Here is a 9,938-nt window from a genome sequence, read left to right as displayed (position 1 = left end):
GTCTTGTTCATAAAACGTCAAATGTTTCTTTTACTAGTGCATGCATATGTCACTACAACTAACTGGGAGTAACTTCCATCAATACCCTAACCAATTATGGACAAAAAAGCACAAATTATGGAAGCAACTATATCCTGGTCTAAACCCAGAATATTCTTAAAGAATAACGTCATTACTGACTGCTTGCCCATATCGCTTAAATGCGAAGCCAATGTGCTAGAAAACTTTTGTATTTGGAAAATTTTTTGAATTTGGATGATATTATCATCATTATTATTATGAAGGACATAAAACGTGAGGGACCGGACGAGCCTCTTATCCCAACTTACAATTCATTAAGTCTTCCTTAACTGTAAACTGCTGAATTTATACGTAAAGAAAGTAATTTTAGTAAAAAGAACAATATTTAGGAACATAATATAGGTAGCGTAATTATTATTACATTGATGTTATCCTTAAATAGGTTGCTACGCCGTATCTTATTTATTGTTATTATTATTATTACAAATTTGAAATTGTATCGTTTAATGATATTAAATAAATGACTACAAGACTAGAAGTCAATAAGAAACCATTGAAGTAAACCATGATGTTCCAATAGTAGTATGGACAGTCTTCAATTTTCGCACAATTCCTGCAAATCAGACATCATAAATTAACAATCTTCAGAGTGTAAATATACATATTCTGTTATTGAAGCAATAAAAGATTTTGCATAAAAGACTGAACATGCTTAGAGCTAAGCTAGACATTCTTGAAAGGGCTGAGACGGACGGATGTTAAGGGGCACTTAATATTTACGCAAAATTATACACAAACCGTAGGATTTGAACAGTGTGAGCTCACTTACTAAATCTACATAAACTAATAAAATCCAACCAGTTTGAATTCTAGAAAAGGACTAAACACCTTTTTTTAGGGCTGACAAACTCTAATTGTGGTCTCAGTTATTTCACTCAAAGGATTTGATAGTATATTGTAGTCCTGAGCAATGTGAGCTCTCTAATTAATAAACTGATATGTTGTTTACCAGTACTTGATACGAACATTTGATAGCATTGCTGGGTTGATACTCATACTTATACTTACATGTATTCTATAAGAAATACGGCTATACCGTTAATAATTTTATCGGAGAATGTCACAATTGAGAATACCATCGCGTCTGTTCCGTTAGCTTGTACTTGGTTCACGGCTAGTGTCAAACTGATTATGACCGTAAGGCCGCTACCAACACCTAGAACATTAAATTAGAAGCATTGCTGACAAGGTGAATATGTTACAACAATATGTATTTTTTTAAAAAATGCCAGTTTTTCAATTTAAATTCATACTAATTTGGATGGATTTTTTTTTTTTTTAACTTCTTATAGTCTCAACTTTTATTTGCGATTCTTTTTATACTTATATTTTTCAATGATTTTATGCCAATTAATCTCAATCTGTAACATTCTATCTTAGAAAATTAGTAACAATGAAGGATAGTAGTAAGTAATCGCCTATTTTTTCAGGCGGGGCTTAACGTCCAACTACCATTTATTAGGTGTCGTGGACGGAGGCGACTAGCAAACGTACTTTACTGTTTCTTATTTAACCATTAAATAAAATCCAAGGCCAAGACCGGGAATCGAACCCAGTACCACAATGCATATTAGCTTTGCAGGTCTCGCCTCTTAACCCACTCGGCTACCGTGGCGCCTACAATGAAGGATAGTATATACAGTTTTCATCAAGTTTTGAAACATTATCCCCTCTAAATGATAGTATGGAAAAAAAATAAAATAAACAGGTATATTCATGAAAACCATCTTATTAAATATTTTGTTGCTTAAATTAAAGTTTTTAACACGTATATAACATGTTTAATGATTAAGAGCCCATTATTCATTTCAAATGTGAGAATGAGGACAAAAGTCGAGTCGTATACTGCTATTTTCATCCTTAGCCGTTTCTCCTTTCCTCAGAAATTTTGTGATATTACAGAGAAAATCATTTTTGCAGCAGCCATTCATGCAACACATATACATGGGTGGTTTTAAAGACCAGGGAACTTCAATAGTTCGAAAAACGGCCATTTTTTTTTTTTGTTTGTTTGTTTATACAACTCTATAATAAGGATAAACAAGTCCGGTTTACCGAGCAGAGAAGAAGGAAGAAATACAGCCAGCAAGGAATCATGATTCTGCTTGTTTAAAAATATGATCACGATTGCGATAAAGCTAGCAGTCCAACCTGCCAGGAAGATTTTCTGCAAATAAAAAGAAAGCGAATGTATATGAATAAAAGTAAATTTGTAATTTATTTAGCTTTGTTGGTTAAAAGTCTTGAATGAAAAATTTCAGCTTCGTACCCTCTATTAATAAACATTTGCCTTTTACTCTAATCTAATGTGAAATCGTGGCCTCCGTAGGGAAGTACTTACGCACATAGGTCACGAGTGAGTCCATATTGAACAGCTCACTCCAGCCCTATATCATCCAAGAACGCATGCACAAAGACGAAAGAGGATTCCGACCCCTAGATTGGTTCTAGATCAAAGACGTTAGGAATAATTTGCGAGCATAAACCACACATTCTCCAAAGAGTGGGAATGAAGTTTCATCTTTCTGGATGGCACCTTACATAGTGGTCTCATGTCCTATAATAGATGTTTCTTTAAGTGACAATGCCCTTCAAGTAGGACAGTGATCTCCATTCCAACACGATCTCTAGTCTTCGATGACACCAATAACTTTGAAAGGTTTTTGGGCGGCCTGTCACGTAGATGCAATTATTTTTTTTTTTTAGTGTTCTTAACAATCAGATATTTGGCACAACTCCCGTCCAAGACACCTAATTCGGTAGTTGGACGTAAAGCCCACCTGGAAAAATAACTGCTTTTTTATTCGGCAAAACTTAGAATGGCGAAGATTTCAGTATATTATTTCTTCATAGGACATACACTTCTTTGTAAACATTTTTCATTAGCCGACAGATAGTTTTATATGAAATGCCGCAAAAAGGTTCTAAGCCGGAGTATATCCGCATATTCAGTTGGCCGTCTAATCGGCCTCCTCATAATCATTTATGGCTTATTCCCCTGACACCCAACTTTGTCATACACAGTTATATATATATGCACTTAAGAATCAGATGGTTTATTTGACCAAGATTAATTTGAGAATTTAAACAAAAGTTGCAGCTTTTGTCAAATTGAGTAAAAATAAAAAAGGAAAGTATTGCCAATTTTTTCAGGTGGACTTTACGGATTTGTTCAGGTGTCGTGGACGGAGGCGGATAGCTAACATACTTCACTGTAAATTTCTTTTATTAACAAATAAAATCCGAGGCCTAAACTGGGAATCGAACCCATTACCAGAATACATCTTTGTGAGCTTTATAAGCTCGCCTCTAACCACTCGACAATCATGGCAGAAGATAAATCTTTGACATTATCTTACTATCTAATTCAAAACCGGATATTCAGAATTAACTCTCCCCACCAAACGCTTGTTTTTAATTGCAATACCAACAATTGCCATAACCATTACTTTTTCGGGCTCAGAGGACCTTTAAACATGTACTTCCGTTAAATTGTCAATTCCAAAGGTCAGCTCGGTAATAGGTTAATAGCTAAAAAATAAAAATATTAGGGAAAAATACCTTATCCAACTTACCTTATAACTAATTTGGTACCTATTAATGTAAATATTGAACACCACTGATGTACAACCAGCTGTAACGAACATTGCCAGTGGCACTGCGGCAATATATTGCTTGTTAACTTCAACCACATTGTGAAGGTATAGCGGCAGGTACACCATAGTCAGATTAAGAAACAATCGGCTCAAAGTATAAATTCCTGTGCACAAACAAGGTGGAATTTAGTCACATAATTGCCTCTAACCGTTCGGCAACCGTGGCGCCTCTAGTCACATAATTGACATCATATTAAAACTGTCCGGTAGGACAGTTATATAAGGGTTGATCGACAAAAACCTGTACGAAAAAGCGTAATGTTGAAAAACACCCAAATTTGATTTTGATCTCTATTTTCATTTTTCTCTTAAGTGCTCTTAAGTAGATTTTTCCAAATAAAAATTATCTATCACCGGAGTTGGAGTGTGTTACTGGCAAGGAACCCGTCTTGTAATGTAGATTACATGTATTTAATTAGTATTCTGAGTTTAAATAAATCGTTCGAACTTTCTCGGGTAAACATCCATAAAACTGAAAAGTCGACTTAAAGTGGCAATTTCGGTTACTTGATTTTGTTGCAAAACTTATGGACAAATCCCATCGTGGCTCACATATCCAATTTCTCCACATAAAGATTTCTAGTTTTTGGGTTATGATTGGCAACTCCATTACTCATTAACAGTCAGACTGACACACACACATAATACCGACTCTCATTTAAACCACATTTTATTATAGTGGAACCTTTAAATGGATATTTTCAGAGACTACTCAAAATAAAAAATCTGCCTTAGTGCATTACTTTATCTTTTTTTATAGTAAAATAAATGAAAGTAAAAAGAATCGCCTTAATTATTTGAGATATTAGTTGAATAACTTTCTCACAGTTTATGTTTCTTTTTCCACCTCTCTCAACTCAAGTTCTAGAACCATTTTTCCGAAAATTTAAAGTTTTTAGATTGTTTTAAATTAACATAAATTTAAAAATAAATTTGACTTATCTCTTTATAGTGTGTTCATTTAAATATAAAGTAATGTCAGACATTTTCCAGTGCTCATGATTTTCGTTATTGGAAGAAGGCAGAACATGAGTCTATGCCTAAATTTTTTATTAAATTAAAGATACTATATACTTATGTGAGAAGTCACTGCCTCATATCTCGTCATTTTCTCTATTTTTATTTTATTTATTTATTTAATTTATTTTTATAGTGATTTAAGGCACTTCAACATCTGAGGTTATTAGCGCCTGGAGCTTTTTCAGGGCACTGCTGGCCTCTGGACAGTGTTCTCTCGTTACAGACCTTATTGTCCATCACCGGACAGTGAAATGTAAGAAGCTCCTAGAAAGAGAAAATCTAAGGGCCAGCTGCTGGATTTGAACCCGGGATCTCCGCGTGGGAATCCAATACGCTAATTGCATAGCTTATCCCTCCCCTCATTTTCCCTATTATTTATAAAAGAAAAAGGTATCTTTTCCTGAAATTCACCTGATATCTTATAAACTACAGGAGATGTTAGTAACTTCACTAAAGAACCATTCCTAATTGCATCACTTGATATATAACGTCGGCCACTTTGATTTAAACATACCAGACCATACGTTAGGAAGATAGTGCTGCAAAAAGCGCCTAGTAAATCGACGACTAATGATATATCCTGCAAGATAGAAATAATTTTACAATGATATAAAAAATAGTTGGATTTTGTGAAAACTATTTGAAAGAAAACTTTACCATGAAGATTGGCAGATCTTTGGAGGCCAGCTGACTGTAGAATCCCCCATTGTTGGATTTGTTCAAGAACCACCATGCTACAGAATGCACCAAGACATTGGCAGCCATTGAAGCTGAATATCTGCACAAGTATAAAAAAGGATATCTTGGGCTCCAGGAAATAGTCCAAGGTTTCTAGATCTGATCTATATTGACGGCAGTCAGAGTAGACCCTCAGCTTCTACAGCCAACCCTCCACCTGATAGTCTGCAATGCCCCATCTGAGTTATACTTGAAAACATACCTGTAAGCTGTTAGATTCGTTCTATCAATGTGATCATCACTTAACTCTGGAAGTATGGATAGATGCGAGATCTGCACCAACGCCCAGCCAATTTGGAAAACACAGACCATTATACCATAATAATAACCTTGCCATAAAGTTATGTCGCCGCATAATTTGCAAACAATAAATACCATTGGAAAACTTAGTACAGTCATTAGGCTACCTGGAACCAAAAAAACATGATTTAGTTTGAAACTCAAACATTTCCTCTTACGCTAAGTTTTCAGCGAAACCTCAGATGTATTTAATAACAGAATTAGAGAGAACCTTACCAAAGGCATGCCAATATATCCTTGGAGAGCTCAGATCTACGATGTAGCCAACTACTGGAGTGATAGCTGCGTCCGTAACTTGGCCTGTGTATGGTGGTTTTATAATTCCTTTTATAAACAGTTAAAGAAGGATTTATGTTTAATTTACCTATAAAAATTAAGAGTCCAGGTAGGATTCCGTTTGGATTTGTGGCAATTTGGAAGTAGATTAAGCCATATGAGAACCAAAGTGCAGCGCATAAATCGTTATGTACATGCCCAAGTCCGTACATTAATTTCTCGAATACTTTGAGACGGTTAGTTTTTACTAATAAATGACTGCTTTCATTTTTCACCATCTTTGCTGCAGGTCTGAACAAATTGTTTCTACAAATTACAACATCCCAATTAAGAAGTCTCGTGCCTTCTGTTATGGCGGTGTAAAATAAATAAATATTTGCTTTATTACATATTTATTGATTGCAAGTGAAGTATTAATACATTTTGAAGATGTTAACAACAGTTGAAAGATAGAAAAAATAATAAAGACATCATCACTTGCTGCTGATGTACCAAACCGTGATATACAGAAGTAAAAATTATTTAGTATAATATAGTTTTTTTATAACACTAAGTACGCTGCTTTAATAGAAAGATTACTACTGCAGGAAAGAATCGTAAAGTTGAATAATGAAAAATGAGAAGCGATAACCTATAAGGTAGACATTATTAATACTGTTAGCAATTTGCAGAGAAACTTATTATCGGTCGGTACATCACCTAAACTCCTTTTGTAAAAGTAATGGAAAGGAGTTTGGAGAATCCTCTTTTAAAAAAGACGCCATTCTGATTCAGGATTTAGGAAAAAAAAATCCACTAAGAGATGGGATCACTGTTACGCTAATAAAAAGTACATCAAAACTTTTAGTCCTGTTTGTAACGGATCTTTTTAGCGTCAGGCCGAGCAAGTGTTGTAAAATAAACACTATTTTTTTTGCATATAAAAGTCTCTTCTCTCCTTTTAAAATACTATTTCCCTATAAGTAAAATTTCAGTACTTGCAAAATTAGTAAAACCCATTCAAACATGACTCAAAGCTTTATTAAACGAAAATCAATCAATTGATCAAGCGGGTTGCAGAAATTGGAGGAAAAGAAACAGATGGCACGGCCATATAAAAAGATAAGAAGATAGATAAATGTTTAGAGAAATCCTAGACTGGGAAGAAGGAATCCTAGACAACCGAAGGAAGAAGAAAGGGCAGACCAAAGGTAAAGTGGATAGATGGCTTCCGGGACAGCCTCCACGGTTACGTATTGAGAGAAGAGGACATCCGCTATAGATCCATTTGGAAGCTGAAATTAAAATAAATATTGTAGAAAATCATTACAACCATTTTTGTTAATCCCAAAAATTGCAAAAATCATTTCTCTGATATTGTCTGAAGGCTTTTAATGGGTAATTAGGTTTTCTTTTCTTTTTTATAGTTTTTTTGTTTTTTTTTTGAGTTATTGAGTTTAGTTTTTCAACTTCAGTTTAGTTCAATAAAATAACTCCTGGCAGACGGTTACTATACCATACCTTGCCAGCTTTCAGTTTAAATTTTGTAAGTTTATTTTATGTTTATATTTTGTAGGTAAAAAAAGCTTTCTATTACTACTACTCCTACTACTAAAACTACGTACTACTACTACACAGTACGGTCCTAAGTTTAATATTTATGTGTGGATTGTCGTCACTCAAATACCGAGTTGGAAGAATATGAGTCCTCCGGAAGTGTGATTGTAAATACCGGCTTTTTCAAGTTAGCTTTAATCTTTTAGACAGTTGCTTAAGAAATCATCTGAAATACCGCATAACGCTTGTTCGCACATCACTTTGCTTTTTTTTGTCACTTTTATTCTTACCGGAACATAAGTAACATTGAATTCAACAGATTTTTTAACATTAACACCAGATTGTTTAATAATAAAACGTTCTTTTATAAATATGTATAGATATTTATATGTATTTCATTAATAAAAATGATGTACTCACCACTTAAATTAAAGACACCCTCACTACCCAAAATTTGACTCGCTCTAAACTTATTTTACCTTTCTAGCTTAAATATGAGAACATCTCGACACACTCGCTGGTAGACTAGGTACTGTTACTGATACAATAGATGAAAGACAAATGGTTTCTACCCGCAGTTACATAACTCGGTGTATCAGGTTTCAAAACTAGCCGATTTGTGTGTGTGTGCAGTATGTATGTCTACGCTGTCTCTCAGTTTAACACACTGACATCAAACAAGACTCATTCATGTATTAAGAAAGGTGTAACATAACTTTGTGCATGATTCTTTCTTTCAGTAGTCAAGCGTACTGTTTAACAAATAAGAATTACCTATGTATAATAAACAATTGCTTACTAGCTATCCCTTCTATTTTCAGTTTATAAAATGTGTTGATGAAAGCTAAAAACGGAAAAGAACCGGCTTGGATTGTATACCATAAGAAATTTTTGTACTCTTCGAGATTTGTATACAGAATAATTTAATACTGGTAATATATCATTCTGCTGCACGGAAAAATAATTTTTCCCGTACTTAAACAAGAGGATTTTAATGCACTATATAATTTTAGGGATACAGTTATCCCTCGCTACTTCGCGGTTCATTTATCGCGGCCTCAGTACATTGCGGATTGTTCAAAAATTCAAAATTGAGAAATTATGGCGCGAAAGTTGCCCGCACGCCAGCAGAAGGCAGGGAGTGCCGACACAATTCAAAATCTGAATACAGTGGAGTCTCGGTTATCCGTCATGACCGGGACCGGACACGTGACGGATAGTCGAATAGACGGATAATGAAAAAAAACTGGAAAATTTCCAGATTCTTTTGTTTAACGTGTATAAAACTTCGTATTAACACATACATATTTTATACGTTTATACGCTTAAGCCTTAAAGGTCAGGTATCTTTCATTATTCAATTCATTCTATTGTGTATTAAAATTAATGAATACAATGTCTGCGACATCTAATCGGTTTTGTGAGTAAAATTTCAAAAAGGTATAAAGTAAATTCAGTGGAGTACTACTTCTGGTTAGGAGATTTAAATCGCATAATCAGAGTCTAGTATGATTCTGCTGAAACAGAAGACAATATCTCACTTCCTGTTCTCCTGATTTCAATGAACTTTCTACCAAAATGGAGGGAGTAGATCTCTCTATAACTGACATAAATAGCATCGTTCAATTTATTATAGTTATTGAGATATATAAATTGAAATTTTGGAGGATTTCACATCTATCCAAAATTCAATCCATTATATCTCACTTGCTGTTTTTCAGATTTCAATAAACTTTCTACAAAAATGAAGGAAATAGTTCGCTCTATACCTGACATAAATTGCATCATTCTATTGTTTATAGTTATTGAGATATTGTAGGTTAAATTTTTGAGTATTTCATTATTATCCAGTCTAGATTTTACTTGTATTTTCCCTATTATCTAGTTTTGAGGCTAAATCTAAAATATACATAAAAGGGAACCTTGTTTTGTAAAATGTAAGGTAGTATGCAACTGAAAATTATCTAATTGGGATCAATTTTGTCTAGATTTTTACTTGTTTTGTCGCTGTTACCTAGATTTGAGGCCAATGCTTAAATCTAGACAAAAGGTAGCCTTATTTTTTAAAATGTAAAGTAAAATACATTGGAAAATAGTCGTATTGGGTTCCACTTCAACTAAATTTTGATATGTTTATTCTCTGTGATCTAGTTCGGGCGGCCAAAGATAGGCGGTCATTAAGAGTAGCCTTCTTTTGAGAGATGCAAGGCAAAATATGACATGAAAATATCGCATTAGGTTCTATTTCGTCTAGTTTTCTACTTGTTTTGTCTCTGTGATCTAGTTTTGATGCTAAAGCTAAAATATACTTGTTTTGGAAAAAGTAGGGTA

At 34.1% G+C, this 9,938-nt stretch overlaps 1 protein-coding gene across 2 annotated transcripts; it reads right to left on the bottom strand.

Annotated features, from left to right (window-relative positions):
• Positions 1-10: 10 nt before the first annotated feature.
• Positions 11-8,267, bottom strand: LOC141459472 (major facilitator superfamily domain-containing protein 12-like). Of its 2 annotated transcripts, XM_074138591.1 has the most exons (10): positions 8,028-8,267; positions 6,160-6,377; positions 6,012-6,095; positions 5,698-5,902; positions 5,415-5,535; positions 5,169-5,337; positions 3,657-3,841; positions 2,137-2,248; positions 1,090-1,237; positions 11-634 (listed from the first exon to the last, which is right to left on the bottom strand). In XM_074138591.1, the coding sequence occupies exons 2-10, from the start codon at positions 6,347-6,349 to the stop codon at positions 502-504; spliced, it is 1,347 nt and encodes a 448-aa protein (XP_073994692.1). In that variant the 5' UTR covers positions 6,350-6,377; positions 8,028-8,267; the 3' UTR covers positions 11-501. The 2 variants fall into 2 exon arrangements, with proteins under 2 accessions (XP_073994692.1, XP_073994693.1); XM_074138592.1 differs by lacking the exon at positions 8,028-8,267 and having other exon boundaries at positions 6,160-6,511.
• Between the last annotated feature and the right edge of the window lie 1,671 nt (positions 8,268-9,938).

Source organism: Rhodnius prolixus, unplaced genomic scaffold, assembly GCF_049639745.1.
Source record: "Rhodnius prolixus isolate KJV_2025 unplaced genomic scaffold, Rpr scaffold_11, whole genome shotgun sequence".
Classification (NCBI taxonomy): Eukaryota; Metazoa; Arthropoda; class Insecta; order Hemiptera; family Reduviidae; genus Rhodnius; species Rhodnius prolixus.
This window is presented reverse-complemented; position numbering and strand designations above follow the sequence as displayed.